This window comes from Dromiciops gliroides, chromosome 3 (genome assembly GCF_019393635.1).
Source record: "Dromiciops gliroides isolate mDroGli1 chromosome 3, mDroGli1.pri, whole genome shotgun sequence".
NCBI classification, from domain to species: Eukaryota; Metazoa; Chordata; class Mammalia; order Microbiotheria; family Microbiotheriidae; genus Dromiciops; species Dromiciops gliroides.
The window spans coordinates 370969903-370997397 of NC_057863.1; the positions used below are offsets into that span (position 1 = coordinate 370969903).

General features: G+C 34.6%; 1 protein-coding gene across 1 annotated transcript in view; it reads left to right on the forward strand.

Annotated features, from left to right (window-relative positions):
* LRP1B (LDL receptor related protein 1B) overlaps positions 1-27495 on the forward strand; it is a 2279180-nt gene that overhangs the window by 1814541 nt on the left and 437144 nt on the right. The window contains 1 exon segment of the mRNA XM_043994810.1: positions 26906-27098. Within this exon segment, the coding sequence (XP_043850745.1) occupies positions 26906-27098 (193 nt within the window).

Here is a 27495-nt window from a genome sequence, read left to right on the forward strand (position 1 = left end):
GCTTCTGAGCAAATGGAAGAACATCATAATGGAGTGGAAGCTCTCACATTTTATGCCACTTGGGATCAGGTGGCCCAAGTGGTGCAGTATGTTGATGGTAGGAGCTGGCATCACATTGAAAATGACTAATGAACAAATGTGGAGGCATTGAGAAAGAAAATATAAGCCATTGTCACTTTTCCAAACACTCCATCTCCAATGTGAATTTAAATAGCTTAAAATGCAAGAAAAAGTAATAGAAGAAAAGACATAATTAATTGCAATACCATTACATGGAAGTGAAATGTGGCCTTATATAGAAATATCGAATGTTGTATAAAATGTCTTTAATTAGATCAATTACTATAGAAATAGATGCAAAGTGTCAGTTTGAAATGAGGATAAATATATGTTAACATATAGAGGGAGTACAGAGTTGAAAATTCAAAGAAATACAAGAAATGAAAAAAACATTCCTCTTATCTTTACTTTTTTACTATAAAAGATCACATTTATGGTCTATTTGAGGCACTTGTAGTGAAACTTGAAAATGTGCTACTTAATTATGTATGTCTGACTTTGAGCAAAATAAGTACATGCATCAGAATTTTTTAGTGTTTAAGTGTCCTTGTGACTGACAATATCTCAATAAACCCCAATGATTCACTATTACTTCTAGGATCAAATCCAGATTTCTCTATTTAGTGACTAAAGCCCTTACACACACTATTTAGTGTAGCCAAATTTAGCACCTTTCCCTTTCTCTGTTACAATTTCTATACATTGATATAGCCAGTCTCAAGTGCATGGAATACATTTCTTGCTCACTTCTGTGTCTTAGAATCGCAACTGTCCTTCTAAGCTTAATTCACGTTCCACCTCTGATTTAAGACCTTAAATCCCCACTGATGCTACTGTCTCCCTTCAAAATGACCTTATGCTAACTTGTGTGTATGTGTGTATAGGTGTATACACACATAATGTTTGTTAACTGAAAAAAGACATAGTATTTAAAACAACTGAATTCTATATTGTTGACCATTTTAACAGCAGATATATTGTCAAAATAGTTTTCTTCCCCCAATCCTATTGACAGAAATGAAGAATACTTTATTCAGTTTAAATACTGCTAATGTGCTCTTTTTAGGATGAGACCCATGATATCATTGATACAGGGTGTTCTCAGTAAGGAAAACTCCTTGGGCCAATTCGTATTAGTTCCTACTCTGTAACTGATACTTTTAGAGGATTGTCTAGGGCATTGAAAGGTGGCTTTTCCAGGGTTACACATCATTTTGTGAAAGAGAAAGAACTCAAGGCTTCCTGACTTCTCGGCCCACTATACCCCATAACCTCTCACTCTGAATTGTTGTTAAATGTGTACATTACTCTGAATTTTATAATTGACCTTCTTTTATCCTGTGGCCTTTTCCTTACAGTGGGATGGGCTGTGGTAGAAATAAAAGCAACCTACATTTGCAGAAGAAATCCTAAATAGAACCTGTGTCTGTTGATTTAGATATTTTTAGAAACCTTGGTCAAGGTTAATTCTTTTATTTCCTATATTTTTGGTGATTAGTAATTTTTCACAGTGGTTTTTTTGTTTTTTGTTTTTTGTTTTTAGTGAGGCAATTGGGGTTAAGTGACTTGCCTAGGGTCATACAGCTAGTAAGTGTTAAGTGTCTGAGGTTGGATTTGAACTCAGGTACTCCTGACTCTAGGGCTGGTGCTCTATCCACTGCGCCATCTAGCTGCCCCGATTTTTCACAATGTTTAAAGTATTGAACAGCTCAAAAAAACTTGAAGATTTCTGCCCTCATATATCCTACTCAGTATGCTGTTAAGCCATCAACACATAAAATAAAAGAAAGAAAGAAAAAACCTCTTTGATCATACACATATAGCAATCATGCTTTAAGACCTAAGGGATCTTTTCTTTCCACTACGTTATTTTTTCTCCTAGATATGACTATAATTCTATTTGAAGATTAACCCCTCCCATGAAGGAGACTTGCTCTCTTTTATCTATCTTTCTGTCTACTTATCTAGCTATCACCTATCAATTTATTCATTCATTCCTTTTGTGATAATTAAGACCTTAGTGAACTTCCTATATTTCATCATTGAAAAGGTATTGGCCATCAGGAAAACAGACTTTTACCAAGAGGCAAAGAAACTTGTGATACATATCAGGCATGGATGTTACTAAGTGTACATAATTCATGTTCCATTAAATGCCATCATAAAATGAATTCAGGTAGATCACGTTTTGTTCCAAGTTCTTTTTAAACTAGATTCAGAATCCTCTATAACATCACTAGACTATGAGAGAGATGTTTAATCTCCTTTCCCCAAAACTACTTATGGAAGAGAACCTCCTATATGTGAAATGTGTTTTTCACCAGTGACATAACAATATCATAATCATTGCATGTGAATCTGGTTTACCTATGGTTTCTCCTATTACCTAATCAAGTTTGGATAAGTGTAGTTTTTTGTTTTTTGCTTCAGTTTTTCTCTTGCAAAGCAAAGTTGAAGAAGACTACCCTCTATTTATTAACTAAATTAAGTAAGTGTCCCTGATGGATACTTAAAGATATTCATGTGTCAGTGTCTTTCATTTTAGGAGGCACTGCTTCTGATACCCATTGTGGTAGTAGGTTTCAGAATCGACTGAGGAGATATATTTGCACTTTGGACATTTCTATACAGAAACACATCTTTGGTTTGGAGTATTTTTCCAAGTTATGAAAAAAAAGTGTTGTCTTTCATCTTTATGTTTTGTCTTTACATTTTTTAAGGCATTGTGTTTGTGTGTGCATGTGTGCAAATATACATACACCCAAACAAACCTTATCTGATTAATAACAACTGTTATGCCAAACCAAAAGTAACATGAGAGCAGTAAGGATTTTAGTATATATTGTGTATTTCCACCTTTAAGGCTTTAACTTATTTCTTCCAAGAGAAAGAGTCATTTTTGAAGTGGGTAAAGGATCTAACTCTTACACCATGGTGCTTAAGTAATTTGGAGGTCAGCAGTGTTCTATTAGCAGTGAATCTTAAGTAGTTTTTCACTGATTTATTTTTTCATAGCATGAAATACACATTTTTTAGACCAACTATATGAGTATTCATCTTTTCAGTGTTTGCCTTGTGAATTTACACACAGCAAGAGTCAAAATGAACTCGATAAATTTGTTCTGAAAATACCTCTACTACCAGCTGGTAAGAACATTTAGATATGAAGATTTATATGATTAGAACAGTTTGAAGTTTTAATAGAAATTCTCCTTCAGGGCAAAGCACATCATCTCAAATGTCTCAAGGAAGACAATATATTTCTTCATGCAAATGCCTTAAGAACTGTACATTTGCTCCCAGGTGTAATGAAAGTTAAAAGAAAACCTTTGTAGTAGATGGCTTATTAAGTATTGGTCAAATGGAACCTTGTATTATTTGAAAATCATGAGCAGTAAAGGGCACATGGAGACTATATATGTTGTATCAGTCTGCCTATTTTCTTAAAGATTTTGTGCCTCCACATTGAAACACACAAATCTTTACATTGTATGTGCTTAAAGAAGATCTTTAAAAAAAATTCCCTTCAAAAGAAGAAAATAGAGTTAGTTACTTTAGATCATCTTGTACACCAAACCTCTGGCTCATGGGGAAAGGACATGACAGTGACTTTGTTGTTCTTATTTGTCCTCAACAAGATGATGTCATGATTTGTGGTGAATTGGATTTAAGGGAGGGAGGGCTGTGCAAAGTCACCAACCTCACTCTCTCCTCCTGAGCCATCTTGGTCCAGTGGTAAGATATACATCAAGACAACTGGAGATGGCCCCAGATGTTTAAGGCAATTGGGGTTAAGTGACTTGCCCAGGGTCATATAACTAGTAAGTTTCTGAGGTGAGATTTGAACTCAGGCCCTCTCAACTTCAGTGCTAGTGCTCTATCCTCTCTGCCACTAGCTGCCCTACATGATAGTCAAAGGACTGACAGAAAGGTTTGTGTTAATGAACAATCTGCATATTTTTGCTATTGTGCTGATCAGTTTCCTTTAAAAAAAGCCACCTTATTTTGAGTAAATATATCAAAGGATTTTATTTATACATCTATATCTATATATTCACTCATATATACATATATGCATATATGTATTTCTTAATAGTATTTCTCCAATTATATTTAAAGATAGTTTCAACATGCATTTTTTTAAGATTTTGGGGCAGTTAGGTGGCACAGTGGATACATCACCACCCTGGATTCAGGAGGACCTGAGTTCAAATCTGACCTCAGATATTTGACACTTACTAGCTGTGTGACCCTGGGAAAGTCACTTAACCCTCATTACCTTGCCAAAAAAACCCACTCATTTTTGTACGATTTTGAGTTCCAAGTTTTTCTTCCTTCTTCCCTTCCTTCCTCCCACTTCAAGACAGCAAGCAATCTGATATAGGTTATATATATACAATCATGTTAAACATATTTCCACTTTAGTCATGTTGTGAAATAAGAATCAGAACAAAAGGGAAAAGCCTCAAAAAAGAAAAAAAACAACAACAACAAACAAAAAGAAGTGAAAATAGTATGCTTCGATCTACATTCAGACACCATAGTTCTTTTCCTGGATGTGGAGAACATTTTCTGTCATAAGTCTTTTGGAATTGTCTTGCATCATTTTATTACTGAGAAGAGCTGTCTATCATAATTGATCATAGCATAATGGTGCTGATACTGTTTACAATGTTCTCATGGTTCTTCTCACATGACTCAGCATCAGTTTGTGGGGACCAATTTTTAATTGGGGAGTGTTAGCTAAGCAGCTCGCCACAATATTGGGGCAAGGAAGGAGACCGGCAGCCTCCCTCAAAACAGAGCAGGATTTATTTAACAAGAACAAACTTAAAAAAAAAAACAACCACACAAACAGGATCAGTAGGATCAAGGGAAAGGAAATAAAATGGGGAAAGGGAAATTATACAACCTGAATAACACCACTGCCCAGGAATCAGCTGAGAATACATAGCAGCGTCCTGTCTTGGGAAAATTTTTTAAGTCCGATGGAAGAACAAAAACAACAACGTTTCCAGGCTGAAGCAAATAGGTTTATTGAGAGGGGGTTAGTCCCCCAACAAAGCCAATAGGTTTATTGAGAGGGTTTTAGCCTCCCAATAAATCCGGTCATCCAGGCATTGCACCTGAAAGACCCAGAATTACACAATCCATGGGTTTATATACCCTTCCAAAGTTACACTTGTACAGTATTATATCATTAGTTGTACTTCTAAAATTAAAACATATTCTTAGGAAATATGAGGAACTACCTAAATGAATATAAATGACAGCATTATGATAACAATAGGGTGGGTTATTGTCAGACCACTGGTCAGCAGAGTGAACTCTTTATAGAAAAATATGTCACTCATGATTATTAAAATATAGCATTGCCGACTACTAGATCTTGTGATATTACCTAATGCTTGACATTGGAAAATTAGGAAATATGAGAAAAGACTTAACCTTTTGACTTTATATAATCTATATTAAATAGAATAAATCACAATTTTTAGTTAATATATTAATTATTATCTTAATCAAATCACTTATAACTATGGTAAATCTCTTATAACTAAGGGATGGGGAAAATCTCACTCACACCTGTCACCTTCCAGCTTCTAGCTAGAATCACGAATCTCCTCCCTTCCTCCCAGCAGACCCCAGCCTGCCCCCAGCCAATTGGCTGGCCACTGTGACAGTCACATGACTGCCCTTACTAGGCTTCCAATCATTATAATTTTGCCAGGCCCATGTAGGCATAGGCGAGTGGTGATGATGTGAGGTGCCAGCACCATGGTGACAGCTACAACCAGTGGGTGGAGCACCGTGCCATTTGCAGAGCCAGAGAGGCCAGTGCACGCACCGAGGTTTTTGTTTTTTTTTTTAATTCTAGCCAAAAGATGGGGTCATAAAAACTTCAAATAACAATTAATTCTTTACAAGTTCATGTAAGTCTTTTCAGGTTGTTCTGAAATCTTCTTGCTTATTATTTCTTATAGCACAATAGTATTCCATTACATTCATATACCACAATTTATTCAGCCATTCCCCAATTGGTGGTCATCCCCTCAATTTCCAAATCTTTGCTACCACAAAAAGTACTTCTATAAATATTTTTGCACATGTGGGTCCTTTTTCTTTTTTTTATGATCTCTTTGGGATACAGAGCTAGTAGTGGTATTGCTGGATTGACAGGTATGCACAGTTTTATAGCTCTTTGTGAATAGTTCCAAATTGTTTTCCAGAATGGTTGGATCAGTTTACAACTCCACCAACAATGTATTAGTGTTCTAATTTTACCACATCTTCTCCAACAGTTATAATTTGTGTGTGTGTGTGTGTGTGTGATATTAGCCAATCTGATAGATATGAGGTGGTATCTCAGAATTGTTTTAATTTGCATTTCTCTGATCAGTAGTGATTAAGAACATTTTCATATCATGATAGATAGCTTTAGGTTCTTCATCTGAAAACTGCCTGTTCATATCCTTTGACCATGAAATAAATTTTAAATTGATTACTAACACTGGTTTTTAATATAAACTTTCATAATGATGTTTTTAAAATTTTAAGAAGCCCCAAAAGTAAAATAGAATGATGAGCTTCTTATTTATATGAAAAATCACATTATATAACTTTGCACATAGGGATTTCAAGTAATAATGGTGACTTAGAGTTTCTTGTTGTTCATTCATTTCACTTGTGTCTGACTCTGTGACCCCATTTGGAGTTTTCTTGGCAAAAATACTGGAATGGTTTGCCATTTCTTTCTCCAACTCATTTTAGTGATCAGGAAGCTGAGGCAAACAGGGTTAAGTGACTTGCCCAGGATTATATAACTAATAAAAAACTGAGGCCAGATTTGAACTTAGGAAGATGAGTCTTTTTAACTTCAAGCCCCCAGCTTTCTATCCACTTTGCCACTTTACAAGCACTTAATGCACAAACTAATGCTTAATATATTTTGCTTAATCTTTAAAACAATACTGTGAATTTTGGAGTGTGAATATTATAATTTCCATTTCACAGATGAGAAAATTGAGGCTTAGAAAGTTGAGTAACTTGTACAATTATTATGACTAATTGTCAGAGTTAGCACATGGATCCCTGTCTTCTGAATCACAATCCAGTTCTCATTCCATGATATCACTTTGTGAGCTTGAGTCAAGTTATTTGAATAACAATGGACTGTATAAGATTGATAGATTTTCATATTGATGATAATTCAAGCAAAGGATCCCCTTAATAAGTATGTCCTCTTGTCACTACTTGAATAGTGACTGTTTAGCAATTTGTTTTGTTTAACAAACTTACCCACCAAGGATAGCTTCTGGACACTTTTGCAGACCTAACCATTAAATCACAATAAGCATTTTGGCCACCAGTGGTGGAGGGGTGGGGGCGGGAATATGGGAAGGTTGAATTTTTGCACACTAAATCACTTTCTCCAGCTGGAATTTGATGATGCAGGTGAGACAGCATGGGGCCAGAGATTAAGTCTCAAGGTCTTCCATGAAAGGCACTTTAGTTTTCTAAATCATCAATCAGTTAGCTGTCAGTATAGCTGTGTCTGCTTATATCAGCTGCCACTTGAAAGTTCCAGGAGAAGTAGGGGAACTGAGATAGGATTCATTCCAAAAGTCCTGCTTGATTAAAATCAGTGCTTTGAACTGCACTTGAAAGTGAATAGGCAGCCAGCACAGTCCTGAAAGTATTTATTGTAATTATTTTGAGGGAATGACACTGGTGGGAAGGTCTGTTGGAAGCTCTAGCAAGGGCTGATGGACAATCCACAGTACTACTGGTTTAGAGCTAGGAGGAACCTTAGAGACATCATCCAGGCCAGCACCTTCATTTTACCAATAAAGAAACTAAGGATCAGAAAGGACTTTGCTGAGGTCATACAAATGGCAAAGTGATGCATTTTAACTCACATGTCCTGACCCCAAATCCACTGCCTCTTCCATAATTACCCACTCAGAAATTTATCCATATTTAAGTATTTTCTTTCTTTCTTTCTTTCTTTCTTTCTTTCTTTCTTTCTTTCTTTCTTTCTTTCTTTCTTTCTTTCTTTCTTTCTTTCTTTCTTCCTTCCTTCCTTCCTTCCTTCCTTCCTTCCTTCCTTCCTTCCTTCCTTCCTTCCTTCCTTCCTTCCTTCCTTCCTTCCTTCCTTTCTTTCTTTCTTTCTTTCTTTCTTTCTTTCTTTCTTTCTTTCTTTCTTTCTTTCTTTCTTTTGTTGGTGAGGCAATTGGGGTTAAGTGACTTGCCCAGGGTCATACAGCTAGTAAGTGTCAAGTGTCTGGGGCCAGATTTGAACTCAAGTCCTCCTGACTCCAGGGCTGGTGCTCTATCTACTGTGCCACCTAGCTGCCCCCATATTTAAGTATTTTCAAAGAATTTTTTCAGGAGTAGCTATTCTTATCCCTCTTTAGAAGTGCTATTATGAAAGACCATTGAATATTGTTCCTCCAAACACCAGATTTGAAATACAAATAAAATAAATCCATAGAGGTTGTAATTCAGCCCTCCCTCAGAAACTTTTTGAAGGATTTTCTTCCTCAACAGTACTGATTAGGCCCACTGCAAATTTTATAGAATGACAGAATGTTAGTGACTAGTCTAGTCTGTCACTGAGTAGAAATCCCAATCCCCTGTAGAAGAATTAATTAACTATCCACTTGTAGAATTGCAGGGTTAATGAAATTGAGATCTTGGAGACATCTATTAATTCTCCCCCCCTCCCATCAGAGCCTGGGTATAGTCCAAAATGTAAAAGTTACTAAGCATTTGCTGCATAGACAAACCACCGTGATCCCCTCCCTTCAGTAAATATCTAAACTTCTCAATACTAGACAGCTGCTGCTTATTAGCTGAGTGAATTAAGGCAACTCACAACTCAGGGCCTCAGTTTCCTCATTTGTAAAATGAGGGTATTTGACTATACAATTGCTTCTAGTTCTAAATTATATGATTTTATGATCTATTTTATATAGACTGTAACTTATCATCTTTTCCTCAGGAAGACTTTCTACCTGAGAGACTTTGTCTGGTGCCTTGAATTTCAATTCAAATATACTATATGTTTGACATTCTTTGATCTTTCTATCTGTTGACCCTGACAGAAAAGACAAGAACAAAAATACCACATTTGAAATTACTGTCTCCTCTAGCGATGCCTTACTCGGCAAATTAGTGTCCTATAAATATTCTCCCCTTTTTCTCATCATCACCCTTTCATTAATCCTCTATCATCTTGTTTCTTCCTCTATTCTACTGAAATTTCCCTCTCATAAATCACTAGTGGCCTCTTAATCATCAAATCTACTATCTATTTCCAATCTTTATAGAGTCTGTTATCATCTTTCTCTTCAGTGTTTGGCATAATGGACCATCCCTTCTTTATGAAAAGTCTCTGATTTCTTTATGATATACTACTTGTTGACTGATTCACTGACTGACTATGGTCTCTTTGAAGTCATTTTTTTCTTTTGTTTTTATTAGCTCCTTTTAATATTAAAATAGCAAACACTGACATATTGTGTTAATCTAGTATTTACATAGCACCTTGTGCTTTGAGAAGCACTTTATATTTGTTATCTCAATTAATCTTCACAACAACCATATGATGTAGGTGCTATTATTATCCTTGTTTTGCCAGTGAAGAAACTGAGGCCAGCACAGGTGAAGTGATTTGCCCGAGGTTACAAGGCTAATAAGTGTTTGAGGCTGGACTATAATACAGATCTTTCTAATGCCAAATACAGAACTTGGTTTACTGTGCCAACAAGCTGCTTGTTATTCTTTAAAAAAGAATTCGTGTATGCATGTAATACATATATATGCATATATACAGATACAGATTATATATATATATATACACACACATACATACATACACACATGCATTTCATTAGATCATAAGATACTTGAGAACAGGGACTTTCTGTTGCTTCTTCTTGCATTACTAGTATAAGCACTGCACATAGTAGGCACTTAATAAATATTCATTGATTTAATTGATTGACTTCTTCATATGTGGTCAATAAAAGATTCGGCTCTTGAATCTCTCTGTACTTCACTCTGTATTTCCATCCTTACAGCCCTTTCTTATTCACATGACTTTAAGTTGCAGCTCTACAGTTGAGTTTAAAACCTAAACTATGAGTCCTAACCTCTCTCTCTCCTGAGCTACAGATCTGCCTTGCCAAAAGCCAATACAGTTTAACTTGACTCTTCCAAAAGTCATCTTCCCTTCAGCTTATACAAAACTGACTATTTCTATGTGACAGTAGTTCCCTTTTTCTTTTAATGCTCCAACTATCCCAAACTCAAAATCTCAGGGGCATGCTGAACTCCTCATTCTCTTTCGCATCTAATTGTTATTCAGTCACCAAAGTCCATCACTTCTTTTTCAAAACACCCCTTTTGTTCCATTACTTATCATAATAAATGATAAATAACCATGTTACTTAACATGAAACTGAAACCATGTTAGTCCAGAAATTTAGGAGCTTAAAACTTGGGTTGTTGTTGTTGGTTTTTTCCCGGGGGGCAATGAGAGTTAAGTGACTTGCCCAAGGACACACAGCTAGTAAATGTCAAGTGTCTGAGGCCAGATTTGAACTCAGGTCCTCCTGAATCCAGGGCCAGTGCTTTATCCATGGTGCCACCTAGCTGCCCCCAAAATGGGCTACTTTTTTTAAACTTCTACATCATCTTTCTTTTCACCAGTTTTTACCATCTCTAATCTATCTTGCATAGTATTGTCAGACTTAATATTTTTTAAATAATAGATCCCTTTGGCTGTCTTCAAAAATCAATAGCTTCTGATTGCTAATTAGATAAAGTATAAAAATCACTTATCTGGTCTTCAGGCATTTAAAAAAAATCTTATCCTAGTCTCCTTTTTCCCACTAAAGCTATATTTATAAACCCTTTAATACAACCAAACTAGTTTATTTGACAATTTACCCAAATTTATTGTGCTTTGGGCCTCATTTTTGTTCACCAAGCCCAAAGCTCTTTAGTAGCAAATATTCCAGATCTAGTTTATATCCTATCTATATTTAAGGACTTTCCTAATCTACCCCCATTTATAATATTTCCTTTTCCAAATTTATAATACATTATTATATAATATATATCATATGTTAATATGGAAATAAGCATTACATATAATGAATGATAAATATATGATAAATATATTTTGTACAGGTCATTTGGCAATTAATCTTACACAGTTTTGTAATAGAAAGAGTGCTAGAGTGCAAAATCCTAGCTTTAACCCAAGAATGTGAACTGCCACTTAATTCCTCTATAAGCCTCTCAAGCCTATGGTTTACTCATTATGTTGCATTGCTCTGTATATATTTTGTGTTTATTTGTGTAAATGCCGTATCATGCCATTAGAATTCAATGGAATTAAAAGGAACATCTCCATCCTATCCTACTTTCAGCCACTTTCTAGGAATATAGTTAAGTATTTTCTAGTTTCGCTCTCCTTTACATTTAATAATTTGCTATCATGAACTTTGTAGACTATCAAAGCATTTATTTCTTTTTAAATAAATTAACAAATATACATGCTAATATACAGAAATCTTTGCATATATAGGCATATATATATTTCATTGGTTATATGTGTATATGCTTATTCTATGTTATTATACAGTTCTATATTTATTAGACTCCTACTATATAGATGACCCTGTGCTAAGCCTTCAGAATGCCAAGATAAAACAAAACACTGGTGTTGTTGTCAATGCTTTTTGTCCTTCTCGAAAAGGACCACGACATCAGGGTGATGTCATTACTTTCAGTGAATGGGATTTAAGTAAGGAAGGCCTGTGCAAGGTCACCAACATCACTCTCTCCTCCAGAGTCATCTGGATCCAGTGACAAGCTATACATCTGGGTCCAGTGACAAGATGGCCCCAGACGTTTAAGGCAATTGGGGTTAAATGATTTGCCCAGGGTCATACAGCTAGTAAGTGTCTGGGGTCAGATTTGAATTTAGGTCCTCCCAGCTTCAGGGCCAGTGCTCTATCTACTGTGCCACCTAGCTGCACCCCCCCCCAAAAAAAATCAATGCCTTCAAGGAATTCCCTTTCTATCTATGTATGTTTACAAATAAGTAGATATATACATATATGTATGTACACACACACACACACACAGACACACACACAGACACACAGACACAAAGTACCAGAAAGTGATTTTAGGAAGAGTGTATTTGGAAATTGGCTTCCAAGAAAACCTTATGAAGGAGGCGACAGACATGAGCTTGTGCTTTGGTGGAAGCTAGAGACTCTGCTGGATCAGAGAGGAGAAGATAGAGTATCCCAGACATAGAGGCCCACTTGAACATAGGCAACATCAAATTAAATATTGTTTATAGGAAAAAAAAGTAACAGGCTAGTTTGACTGGAATGGAAAAGTATAAATAAAAGTAGTAATGTAAAATGAGTAGAAAGGTAGTGGATGCCAGATTGTACAAGGCTTTGAATACCAGGCTAAAGGGATTGTTTTGATCCTAGAGGCAATGAAGGACCATTGAGGATTTTTTAGTGTGTGGGGGGTGACCTGCTCAGATATGTATTTTAGGAATGTTAACTTGGCAGCTTAGTGGAGAACAACTTCTTGTTGATTTGTCATTTCAATTGTATCTGACTTCATGACCCTATTTTGGGTTTTCTTGGCAAAAATACTGGAGTGGTTTGCCATGTCCTTCAGCTCATCTTATAGATGAGGAACTGAGACAAACAGGGTTAAGCAACTTGCTAGTAAGTGACTGAGACTGGATTTGAACTCAGGTCTTCCTAACTCTAGGCCTGGCACCATGTAACTAGTTCAGTAAACTACAGGTAAGGAGACTGATTATGGCACTGTTGCACCAGGCAGAAGGCAATGAAAGCCTAAGGAATGTTAGAAGTTCTGAAAGTATAAAAAGGAGAACAGTTATCTGCATCAGAAGTTATGAAAAGAAAATTAACAATAGTTAATAACTGGTGTTTATGGGGATTGAAGCAAAGGAAATAGTTAATAATAACTCTGAGTCTGTGAACCTAAGTGAATAGAAGGATGGTGGTGTGATCAACATAAATGGAGAAAGTTTGAGGAAAGGTTTTTTTGTTTGTTTGTTTGTTTTTGCAGGGCAATGAGGGTTAAGGGCCTTGCTTGCCCAGAGTCACACAGGTAGTAAGTGTCAAGTGTCTTAGGCCAGATTTGAACTCAGGTACTCCTGAATCTGGGGCCAGTGCTTTATCTACTGCACCATCTAGAGGAAAGATTTTTTGAAAAATATAATACTTATTCATTCATAATTATTTCTTTTTTTATATTGAATTTGATATGGCTGCAGAAATTAAGGTGAAATGTCCACTAGATCTCTGTTAAAATGGAATTAGAGTTCTGGCGAAATGTAAACCCTTTATAGCTGGGGTTTTAGTGTCTCTGTGTGTGTGTGTGTGTGTATCTCTGTGTGTGTGTGTGTATTCCTATACCTAGAACCCAGCATAGTTTGAGATGGAGAGCACTGGCATTTAGAGGGATTAGGAAAGAATTTATGTAGAAAATTGTGCTTGGGATGTGTCTATAAGGAAGAGACAGATTCTATGGGGTGAGGGTGAAGAGGAGGTGCATTCCAGGCATGAAGGATGCCCAATGCAAAGACATATAGATAGATATAGATATAGATATAGATATAGATATAGATATAGATATAGATATAGATATAGATATAGATATAGATATAGATATAGACATAGACATAGACATAGACATAGACATAGACATAGACATAGACATAGACATAGACATAGACATAGACATAGACATAGACATAGATATAGATATAGATATAGATATAGATATAGATATAGATATAGATATAGATATAGATGGAATAGTACGTGTGAGTTTCAGGAAGAAGCCCAGTTTATCTGAATAGCAGTGTATGAGGGGCACTCATGCTCAATGAGGCTGGAAAGATTGGTTTAGACAAGGAAAATGATGCTGCCATGTTTAAAGTTAAAGAAAATTCCTTTTGAAGTGTATAGCATGAACTGGAGTGGAAATTCTTAAACCAGGAAGACAAATTAGGAAATTGTTACAATAATCAAGTGTGGAGAGCCTGATGGTAGCTGGGGGAGCAGAGAGAAGAGGTCAGATGTTGTGAAGGTAGAATCAACAAGATCTGCCAACTGACTGGAAATGTGGGATAAAGAAGAATGAAAAGTTAAGGATAATGCTGAGATTATGAACTTGAGAGACTGGGGAAGATATTGGTGCTTTTAACAGAAATAGGGAAGTTTGGCAGAAGGGACATTTTTGGAGAAAGATTATAAATTTAATTTTGGACATATTGAGTCAAAGTGTTGTCTTGGGCAGAGAAGCATTCAGGACTGGAGCTAAATGCATATTCAAATATAGTAAGAAGCATATAATAATATATACCTTGTAAGATACAATATATTTCTTATATTGTTGATGATAACCGAAAAAAAACAAATTACTTAATTGATTTCCCTCATATATTGATAAAAATTGATTTTTTCAACTTTAATAATGCATAATTTTGAATTTTTTCACATTTAATAATTTGCTATCATGATTTTCATAGTCTATAAAGCACATATTTCTTTTTAAACTAATAAATTTAAAATATATGTATGCTTATATATAGATTCTGATATATAGGCATGTATATAAATATATGTTAATGCATATATGTGTATACTTATGTATACACATATGTGTTAGCTTATTGATATGAGCATATACTTCTACACATACACACACAAACATATATAGGAAGCTAGATGGCACAGTGGATAGAGTGCCATTCCTGAAGTCAGGAATACTCATTGTCCTGAGTTCAAATCTGGCCTTAGGCACTTACTAGCAGTATGATTCTGAGCAAATAACTTAGTCTTATTTGCCTGTTTCCTCATCTATAAAATGACCTGGAGAAGGAAATGGCAAATTACTTCAGTATATTTGCAAAGAAAACCCCAAATGAGGTCATGAAAAATCAAATATAACTTGAACAACAGCAATACTATTCATATATGTGTCTAACTTATTGGCTAACATATATGCATGTGTACATATACATGTATGTGTTCATTTATTTAAAAAACATATACACATATATATTCTCTCAAGATTAACCTCGAACACTTCTCAATTTAGTTTAATATTAATAAATAAGCAAAGAAAGATACTCTGAGAGAGCCCATGATGATGCATGTAATAATGAGAGTTTATAATTATTTGCCACTTTAAATATATATATTTTTTAATTATTCCACATGACTTTTCTTTAAACAAACTTCAAATACCTATATATTTTGCATTCTTCACATTCTAAACAATGCAAAATACTTTGCTTTATGTACATAATAATACTTTCAATTTTTTACATTCTAACACCTCTGGTATTCTCTGATTTTGACTGTGATTTGTAGAATTTAATATTCTATTTATCATTACATGGAAGATTGAGACAGCGATTTCAGCATGCCTAAGATACACAGGTATTACATTTTTCCTTTCTCTATCTCCTTCCTTATTAAAAATATTAAAAAAAGAGAGACAAGAGAATAGTGTTTAGTCCTATCTTGACTAAAGATAAAGGAAATTTTTATTATTAATAAAGTTTATCAAAGGGAAATGTTACTCTGAAAAGATGCTATTATGAAAAAAGAACAAAAACAGAACTTTGCCTCTGTTTATATAAACAAAATAAAGTACAGAGCTGAGGACTTAGTCAGATTCATATTGTAACCTGTTTCAAAACTTCTTGCCCTGTAACATTCTTATCTTTTTTTCCTATAAGTTCTCTATAGTGAATATATCAATTGGAAATATTATTTTAATATCCCAGAAGTACCACTATACTAGTAGGGTTTTCCATCTATTTCTCCCCCTAGTATGTGATTGTCCCAACCAAGTTTTCCATATATACACAAAAGAGACAATGTCTTATTCCAATTCTCCCAGAAAAGGAATTGTTAGCAACATAGTTGAGCTTTTGCTGACTGGCCTCTTTTTAAATTTTTATCTATCAATCATCATCATCATTTTGATTCATCTGAAAATATATAAATTCAAAGTATCACTAGCAAAATATTTCTGTTTATAGAGATAGGTTTTTATAGCAACGAGCAACTTGTCATCACTGAAGGCATCACAGTTTCCCAAATGAACCCAAACTAATCTTTTTCTCCAGTTTAAGTCTTCATCCTGTTTATCATTCATCTTAAGCACTTATTCTCACTATCCATTTTGACAGACTCAATCAAATGATTTTAATTATATATTGGGCTTGACAATATGTGTTTTTCACCCATTTGAAAGGGATGGTCTATCACATTGATGTGCAACTATGTTATTTGCAGTGCTCTAGTTCTTGCTGTTATTATTATAATGGTATTAATGAATAAGAATATTCAAAGATACCTTTTCCATCAATTAGGAACTGTTTTCAAAACTGGAGTTATGAAAATATGTTAGAGAATATCATAGATATCATAACGACATAAATCTAGAAGCAAAAAAAGCCTAGAAGCTTTCTGTTCCAAACCTCTCATTTTTAGAAATGGAACTGAAGTCCAGATAAATTAGATAACACTTAATTAGCAGATCTGGGATTAAAATCTCTGATTCCAAATCTAGTTCTTTCTATTTTACCATTCTGTATCTTTCCAGAAAGGCTGTAGATCTCAGAGGGCATCCAGTGAAACCCTTACCTGAGAATTCTTATATCTCTACATCACTAACAAGTTATATAGCCCCTACATAAAATATATTTTATGCAAATCAACGTCAGTGATACTGACAAATACCAATGGAAAACACATATCTTTGCTTAGCAAATTACTCGATTCACTAGACTATTAAAAATAATTACCCCTCTAGTCATTTTTGTCTTTGAGCATTGTTTGATTTTGATTTTTGTCAAAATCTGGTCTGAAGACAAACTTAGTTTACTCTAATGAATCATTTTTACATAAATGAAAATAAAAGGTGAGGTATTTTCATCATATCTCAGTTACTTGTATGATGGTAAAGATATAAATTGATGAAAATTTCCAAAAGGATGCCTATTCCTGTTACTTTGTTGTGTTTTCATTGATGATTTCCTCAATGTATAATTAGACATTATTATAAAGAACTTACATAGAGAAAAAGAAACTAATTGGTTGATAATTGATAGAGAATGAAAATAACAGTCCATAATATTTTCAATTATTCTTGGTAACTTCTCTTTTGAGCTATGTTAAAAATGAGCCCTGGGTATATTTGCTTCCAGCATGGGTTTATTTTGTATGTGATTGAGTTTCTTAGTTCCAACTTTTTATATGTTGTTATCACTTTCTATGCCCCACCAATATTTAGAAGAAGTTAGTGTCCAGACATAATGGTTGTTCTCTGCTTTGCCAAAGTAAGTAGTTCACTTTCAAAACTTGGGCAGATCTGTTCCATTTCTTGTCTATTTGGTATCCTCATTTCAGCTACAAATGTTCCAGAGAGCTTAAGAACATGGATATAAAATTGGAAGGAAAATTAGAAGCCATCTAGTCCAATCTTCTCTATCTCTATCTATCTATCTATCTATCTATCTATCTATCTATCTATCTATCTATCTATCTATCTATCTATCTATGGAAACTGAGAGACAAGGAGGTTAAGGATCTTGTCTAAAGTCAAACAAGTCAAAAGTAGTAGAGTCAAGGTCTGAACCCAGATTTTCTGATTTTAAAGCCAGTGCTTTTTTTCCACACATTACATTATCCTTCATATAATTTTGTTGGATTTTGAGCCAAACTCTCTATAGGTTTGTGTTATCCTTAATTGTTTTTTACTGTTTTGTGAAGCTATACTGCTCATAGCCTTCTATCATCCTCCTACATGGTATTTTGAAAATGAATTTGTACTCTTGGCAGCCACATCTCTCCATCTGGCAAGAAGATTGCGTGTTTACTGGCAGAAGCAGTTTCTGGGCTCTTTTAGCCTCACAAATTTTGGTGACTTTTTTTTTCATCAGCTAAACTTCTCTAAGAAATGGTGATAGAGTCAATATTTTTATTTTTTAATGTGACAGAGAATACTGAATGTAGAGTCAAGACACTTGGGTTCAAGTACCAGCTTTGACACTACTTCTGTAAGCATGGGCAAGCAACTTAACTTCTCTAACATTCACTAGTCTCATCTACAAAAGGGGATAACTATTGGTACTGCTAACCTCATACTGTTACTCTGAAGACAGTATTTTGTGCATATTAAAGTGCCCTATGTGCCCTATGTGCCCTAAAGTGCCTTAATTTTGTTCATTTCCTATTTTTTGGAGTTGTGAATTTGCTTTAAAAGTTGCATTGTAATGCCCCAAAGAGAAAAAGACATATTTGTACAAAAATATTTACAGCATCTCTTTTTGCTGTGGCTAAGAATTGGAAATCAAAGGAATACCCATCAATTGGGGAATGGCTAAACAAACTGTGGTGATGGGATATTATTCTGCTATAAGAAATGACAAGCAGGATGACTTCAGAAAGGCCTGGAAAGACATGTATGAAATGATGTATAGTGAAGTGAGCATAACCAAGAGAACATTGTACACAGAGACAATATTGTTTGATGAAGAGCTGTGAATGACTTGACTATTCTCAACAATACAATGATCCAAGACAAACCCAAAGGACTATTGATGAAACATACTAACCACTTCCACAGAAAGAACTGATACTGATGGAACAGACTGAAGCATGCTATTTTTCACTTTCTTTCATTTTATTCCTTTAGTCAAGTTTTCTTGTACAAAATGACAAATATAGTCATGTTTTACATAATCATACGTGTATAATTCACATCTGATTGTTTGCCACCTTAGAAAGGGATCAGGGGAGGGAGGGAAAGAGGGATAAAAATCGAAACCCAAAACTATAAATAAAAATGTTTAACATATAAAAAAAGAAATTAAGCATGTATTATAAGATTTGACCACCACCAACAACAAAAAGTTGCATTGTAACCACTATAATTGCATGTAGCATTGTCTTTGTTTTTCTATTGATATGATACTTATTTTTATTATTATTTTTCTTTTTTGCTGGGCAATGGGGGTTAAATGACTTGCCCAGGGTCACACAGCTAGTGAGTGTTAAGTGTCTGAGGCTGGATTTGAACTCAGGTCCTTCTGAATCCAGGGCCGGTACTTTATCCACTGCGCTACCTAGCTGCCCCCAATATGGTACTTATTTAGATGTTTTCTCTAATTTATTGGTGATATGACTATACAATGAAGTTACTTTGGAAATAATTAAAGCAGAGGGCATCCAGCATAAAAGAAGTACAAGCCCTAAACACCCTGGAAATTCTTTGAGTACAGGTTCATTGATAGACTAAATGTTTGCTTTCTGAAGATTATTAGCCTGGTTAAATTCATACGTGTTCATTACATTGTTGGCCCCAGGATAATGAAATGATTTGGCCATAACAACCACAACAAAATAGGAAAAAAATACCCTTTGATCAATATGAATTCTGTCTCTTCCTTTAGTGATAGTGGGAAAATGATAGACTGTAATCAGGATCCCACTTTTTAAAATACTCCCAAAATATTAACTAAAACTGTTAGTATTCTCAGTTTATAGACCCTGTTGAATAATCAGTGAGGAGGTTTATTCCTGTGGGTGATGTGAACCACATCCATACTGACAGTTTCACTAGAAATGAAGTGAGATGAAGCAGAGAAATCACTCATAAGTAGCATGCTGACACTCTCCTCTGAGAGAGGAGAAAGGATTTGGTAGAACAGGGATCATTGGCCCAAAGGCAAAAAGAAATATTTTTTCATGGCCTATTTGATTATCTCACCTATGGGTGTTCCCAGTGAGCATTAGTAAAGTGACTACTACTAAGATAATTATAACCTTCCAGTTAACATCTGTCCCAGATAATAAAGGATTCTGTACTTTCTATGACAAATTTGACAATATTTAGCAAACTAAACTATTATATACTTTGACACATTACTTTAGTGGAATAAGCATAGAGAACAATGAGTGAGCTTTTAAATATTCAAATGGATCTGTAAGATTATCAATTTTGATGTTCTCCTATATTAATGCAGATCCTAACCCATATGTGCCTTCTCATCTAGTGATATTCTTATCATGTCCTCATATAAGTTTAAAATGGGGGGAGGAATTCTCCCCAAGATCCTGGGAGAGCTGATTTTCCTTCAGATATCACAAGAATATCAGTGGCCTATACCACCTCTGCTCTGGGTGTCTCACACTCTTGCTTTGTGGCTTTTTTATGGTAGATTACTTTTAAAAAATCATATATTTCCCTAATTATATCCTTCATTCTCATTCTTTGATATTCCTTATTTGTTATTGTTTTTAAAATATGATTTGGAATCAAGATATGAAAGAAACCAAAGATTTGTAGAAACCTTCCATCAGAACTTTGTGAATGTTTTATGTGTTCTTCCTAGTGTTTAGTACTAGCTGGATGATCACAGTAGGCTCACTTCCTCTGATCCTGAGTTTCTGAGAATCAACTGAGATATCTTGTTCATGTAAAGTGCTTTTGCAAACTTTGCAGTTGTTCCCATTAATTTTATCACAATCATCACTATCAGTAGTAATAGCACCATCTTACATTTATATAATGCTTTATAAATTACAAAGTTCTTCCAAATGCTTTATGTCATTTGATCCTTCACAAAAACCTTGTGAAGTGGGCCAGTTTCAAGTTTTACTAAGATCAGTTATTAACTAGGTAGTTATGTCAAGCCTCTACTTCTCTCAGACTTGGTTTTCTCATGAGCAACATGGGGACTTTCTTTTCCTCCAGGATTTGTCCTTGGCCCTGCTAAGAGGCACCAGGCTGCTAGTTTGGGTCCTAGGTTGGTACCATTCTCCTCTCTGGGTATCCCTTGCTGCTGTCCTAGATTAGAGTTCAGAACTATTCTGTATTTCCTGATCTGTTCATTTGCCTAGAGATTGAATTTGTAATACTAGGCTATTAAGATAACCCAATGTCATTTCTTCTTTAATTTTTTTTTTATCATTACTCAGTCTGATATTCTTCTTAAATCTTTGTCAGAGAGGGAGTGGTCACAGAGTGAGCTGGAATGAACTGCTTTCTTCTATTCTGCCATATTGACTTGTCTCCTGTTTAGTTTTTAAAGCCATTATAACCTTCATTATCCAGATTGATCATGTGATCAAGTTCTCCTGATGCACAATTCTTCATTTCATATTTCTCTCTAGACACATCCATAAAAACAAGTATTGGGACTTGGAACAAATAAGGATAAGAAACATTAGAGATTAAGATGAGATGTATCTGAGAAAATTACATTTCTACTAACTCTGAGGATTGAAAATAGACAAAACAAAAAAACCAGCAAAATTATATTCCTACTAATACAAAAGGGGAGACATGAGTGTTATGCTTAGAAGTCCCCCAATATTTGTCTCTGCAAATGAGCCCTCAGTGGGACCTGAGGCAAAATATATCAGGTTCTGTCTGCTGAATTAAAAGCTATACTGTGAAGTTAAATTTAGTAATGAATAGCTTTGTAATATTTTATTGATTATGTTACTGATAGTTATTTTTCAAAAGAGATAATATATATGAAAGCACTTTAGAAACTGTACCTTGACATATAAATGCAAATTTGTAATAATCTGTAATGATAAGAATATAATAGTAATTTTATAACTAATAGTTTATAGATACTCCTGTCTATTAGATTATTTAAAGCTAAGAAGAAACTGCAGCATGAATGGTTTTTGTTTTTTGTTGTTTTTTCTGTAGATTACAGGACCCTCAGTAGAGCTGGCTTTTAGGTGCTTTCTTTGAATGAGTCTACTCTTTAATTTTGGGTAGAGGTTAGTGACTCTTAAGCCTTTTGTATTTGTTTAACAAATGTTATTGTCTTGCTTTGGCCTGCTCATTAAACAACCATCTTTTTTAAAAAATGAATATTTCTCAGTTTCCATTTGCAAATTCCCCAGATCACTGCTCCCTCCAAGGCCAAAGCAACTGCAATTACTCCTTTGCAATCTGCCTCATTTTGTCATGCAGGGCCATTGCAGGGGCCAAGTTGTCATTTCTCATAATGATCATTTATGATCTTGTCAGAGAGGCAATCAGCTGGGCATTTGGAGCACCTCCTGTTCTCTTGGCTTTTAAGTTGTTTTTGTTTAGTGTTTTAATATTTAGGTTGTTGGATGTAGAATGGCTGAACTGAAAAGCTGGATGTTTTTATATTCTATAGCTGATGCCAAGGCTTCCACCGAAAGAGCAGCAATAGAGCTGCAAAAGGAAAAATGTATGTGACTAGAAACAGTGAATTTCTGATAAGCAACTTGGAACTGGTATCTCCAGTAGCACATTCAGAGACCTATCCTCTAATCAAAGAAGGTTATATGCACCTACATCTCGGTACATCACTTTAGCCCTAGAACTTGTACCTCAAGAAGGTACCTCTGTCCCTTGGGTCCAATCTTTGATTGGAGGGCAAAGGTCTCTTCCCAGAACATCCATTTACGGAGGGCACCTAAGCCAGCTATTTCTTCATTTCCCACCATGCTACATTTTTCTGGACTTTTCCATCACACCCCTAGACCAGGTGCCTTCTCAACTTCCTTTTATATCTTGTCTTCCCCATTAGAAGATAAGCTCTTCAGAGGCAGAGTCTATCTTTTTCTTCGTATTTTCATAACTTGCAGTTAGCATAGGGTAAGGGCTTAATAATTGGTTATTTGTTGACAGTATAGAAGTACATTTTTTGCATGGGAATGGATTAAATACTTGAAGTATTTGCCTGGGTATATCCTAGAGGCAAAAGTGATTTAATGGGATGACATAATGACACATTTACTATATAAAACTAGAGTGAAATTTATCATGACAGGAATCTCTATTCAGTAATTAAAATTGCTGATTAAAGTCTCAATGTGCAGGATTTGTGAACTATTGATAAAAGTGTCTAATATAGAAATGGGAGGATATAATTTAGTGGATTTCACTTCTTTATTCTATACTGGAATTTTAACCAATTAAATGAGATTTTTGGAGTCATCTTTGATCTTGGTGAAAACTATTGTACCTTATTAAGTTTAGATGCATAATGATAGGCTGAATTGAAATTTCATTTGCCACTTTAACCATGCTCACAAGAAGCAAAAAATAAATAAGTAGATAAATCTATTTTAAACCTCAGAGAAGCTGCTATATCCAGGACCAAACTGACTTTTTAGTAATAAGGTAAAGAGGCTTTTTTCTTTTCTTTACTTTTCTTTTTTCCACATGGACAAATGTTTAAGTTTCATAGGTATAGAACATCTACTTTTATTCATTTTCTTTTTAAAAATACAATTTATTGATAGGGTTTTTACTTATATCTCTGAAAGTTTCTTTTTTAGGTATTAGCTAAGGGCTATGGTGTATAAAGTTCTGGACTTAAGAGTTAGAAAGACCTGATCTTGGGTCCTGTCCCATCCACTTTTTTGTTGTGTGACTTTGAACAAGTCACAACCCTTCTCAGTAATGGTTATAAAAGGAGAACAATAATTGCACCTGTTTTACAGGCTATGGAAAGTATAAAATTAAATCATAGATCTAGTAATGGTAAGTGTCTTCCACCAAGAGAAAATAGTCTGTCCCATGCTCTTTTTTCTTTTCTCTCTTTAGGGTCTCTTTTAATGGTCTCAGAAGCTCTTATAGATTCAGTTATTTCTATACCATTGATTGTTAGATCCATATATTCAAACCGTAATCTGCACTTAAGTCTTATATAGCTAGATCTTTGGTAGAATGGCCATTTCATTTCTCTGCTGAAAAATTGTCCATGGCTCTCTCTTGCTTCTAAGGTAAACTCCAAATTCTTCAGTCTATATCATTAGAGGGGCAGCTACGTGGCATAGTGGATAGAGTCAGGGGTCTGAAGTCAGGAAGACTTATTTTCCTGAGTTCAAATCCAGTCTCAGATACTCACTAACAATGTGACCCTGGGGAAGTCACTTAACCCTGTTTGTCTTGGTTCCTCATCTTCAAAATGAGCTGGAGAAGGGAATGGCAAACCACTCTATTGCCTTTGTCAATAAAAACCCTAATGGGGTCATAAGGAGTCAGACATGACTGAAACAACTGAACACCAATAACAAAAATACCCTTAGAGCCCTCTGCTCTCTGGGTCTTATCTATTATGCTACATTATTTTGCACTATCACCCTTCACATTCTACAATTCAGGAACATTAGTTTTTTTGCTGTTACTCATTCATGACATTCCATCTCCTATCTTTAATACCCATGCCTTTTCACAGACTGTCCCCTCATTCCTGACAATGTATTCCCTTCTTCTACTTCTTAGAATTCCTAGTTGTCTTCAAGGCTTAGCACAATGACCACCTCATATATCTACCTTTTTCTGTTTCATAAGCTGTCAGTAGTTTTCCCCATTATCTTTAATTCATTTTTTAAAAAATGTATTCTGTATATGCTTCTATTTGTACATCTTGTTTTCCCCATGGGAATATAAATTTCTTGAGAGCAGTTATGTTTTTGTCGGTGTGTCCCTAGCACCAACACAATTCTTATAATATAGTAGGGGCTTAATCAATATTTGTTGTTTTATTGATTATTCTTCCAGAGATATGGAGCATTGCTTCCCTTTTTATATTGATTTTTTCTTTCAAATTGACCTACTGGTTTTTCCTTCAAATTCTCATTTAATGGATCATATTTGTGTCTGCTTAGACTATACCCCATTCTTAGAATCCTTCTCTGCCTCTTGGAATTCTTAGTTTCTTTTAAGGCTCAGGTGTAACTGCCTATAGGATATGTTTCCTGCTCCTCAGAGTCATTAGTGATATCTACCACTACAAATTGTTATGTATTTTAATATTTGCCCGTATAAGAATGTAGACACCTTGAAAACACGGGCAGATTTATTTTTGTCTTTGTACCCATTATGTCTACAACAATATCTTGCACAAAATGAACACTTCATATTTCCTAAATTGAATTCCCTCACGTTGTTCTCTTTAACCTTTTGTTGGTACATGATGTTTCTACCCTATCTTCAAAGAAACCCTCACTTGATCCTTCTTGAGAAGCTATCTTCCTGTATCTTTCTTCTCTTTCCTGGCAAAACTCCTTATGAAAACTATCTATAAAGAGTGCCTCATTACTTTTCCTCTTAGTCTCTTTTTAACTCTCTGCATATAGCTTATATTTGTATAATTCATTTGGAATTGTTTTCTCCAAAGTTGCCAAGAACCTTTTAATAGCCAAAATCTGAAGGCTTTTTCTCAATCTTCAACCCTCTTGACTTCTCTGTAGCTTTTGGCATTATTGCTTACCCATTTTTTTCTTGATATTCTCTTCTCTCCAGGTTTTCATGAATTACTTCCTGATTTTCCTCCTACCTCCCTGACTGTGCTTTCTCAGTTTCCTTTGCTGGATTTTCATCAGTCTTTCCCACTAACCTTGTGTATCCTCAAAGGCTCTGTCCTCTTCCCTCTTTTCTTCTCTCCTTATAACAATCCACTTGGTGATTTTATCAACTCATCATTTATAAGATGCTAATTGGATTCAATTATCACCTCATGCTAATGATTTCCATTTCTAGTTATCTAAACCTAATCTCCCTTTCAACCTCCCATCTCCCATCTCTAACTGCCTATAGGACATCTTGAACTAGATGTCTACTAGGTATCTTAAACTTTACATGTCCACAAATGAACTCATTATCTTCTTAACTTTCCTATTGTTGTTAGAGATATAAATATCATTTTCATCCTCAACTGCTCACTTTCACTTATTCTATAGACAATTAACATTGTAATTTCAATATTTTATTATCATTTCATGTGGTTATGTCTTATTCCCTGATTAAAAGTATAAGCTTTTTGAAGAAAGAGTATGTTTTTCTGTCCTCTCTAGAATCTTGAACTATGCTGAGTATTCAATAGCTATCAATTACTATTCATTGATTTGATTTCAGCATACAAATTATAAAGACAAAAAGCATCTATTTATAATTATAAAGCTATCAGTACTATGTCCCATATGTAATATTTTTTATATATGTTATATAATTTATAAAATTATTTGGCTGATATTTTTTATATATTGCTATTTAATCATTTTGATGAAATTTGTTATAAATATTAATTTATACTTTTTATATAAACTTTCAAAACTGAATTATAACATTTTCTCATTGTTCAATAGTTTTTCAGTTATATTTAACTCTGGGATACCATTTGGGGTTTTCTTGGAAACGATACTGGAGTGGTTTGCCATTTCCTTCTTATGCTCATTTTACATATGAGGAAACTGAGACAAACAAGGTTAAGTGACGTCCAGGTTCATACAGCTAATAAGTTTCTGAGGCATATTTCAGTTCAGGAAGATGAGGCTTCCTGATTTCAGGCCCTGTCTTCTATTCACTGTATGACCTAGATGTGCATTAGTATAAAATTATTTTGTTTGGAGTTTACTATTGATAAAGATTTCTCTAATAAGTCCTAATGTGATTTTTGTCTTCTACAATGGAGGATGGGTTGAATAATATTTTGCATAGTGTTTTTTAGTTTTATGTTCTTAGTATACTTCAATCTGTATTATAGATATTGCATCATTCTTAAATATTTTGGTATATGTCCTTTTTCTATATTTAGACCAAGTTTTAATTATCTTTGTATCTGTACAAGCACTTAGCAAAGATTGCTGTATATAAAATACATTTCATAAGTAGCTCTTAAAATAGCCAGTATATAGCAGTGTATGTAATGTATTTAATTTTGTTATGCTGTCATTTACTGCAGGTGATTGTCAAATCTGGACCTGGGACTTTCCTTAGTTTGGCTGTTTATGATAATTATATTTTCTGGTCAGACTGGGGGAGGCGAGCAATTCTGCGTTCAAATAAATATACAGGAGGAGATACAAAGGTTCTTCGCTCTGATATACCACACCAACCAATGGGCATTATTGCTGTGGCCAATGATACTAATAGCTGTAAGTTGGAATGGAAAAGATTATGATTCCTTAACTATAGAGTGTACCAAATTTCACTCATATTTCATCATAAATTGGGCATTAATTCTTAGATGATTGAGACAATTGCATTATCATTCAAGATTTTACTATTTTCATATAACCAGAGTGACTTGAAAGAGTTAATATTGTTTCTAAACGTAGCTCATTTGCCACCACACTGAATCTGACTCATTTAGGATTATCCATTTAGATTTTTTTTTTCATAAATTAATGTTTCTGCCATTTCATAGCTCTCTATTTCATCCTCCATATCCTTGACTAAAGAGACAAATTGAATTGCTTACATTGAAAATTAAGATGTTTTGGTAGATAAATTTTGTAAATGGATTTATAACTTCCTTTGAACCTCCTATTG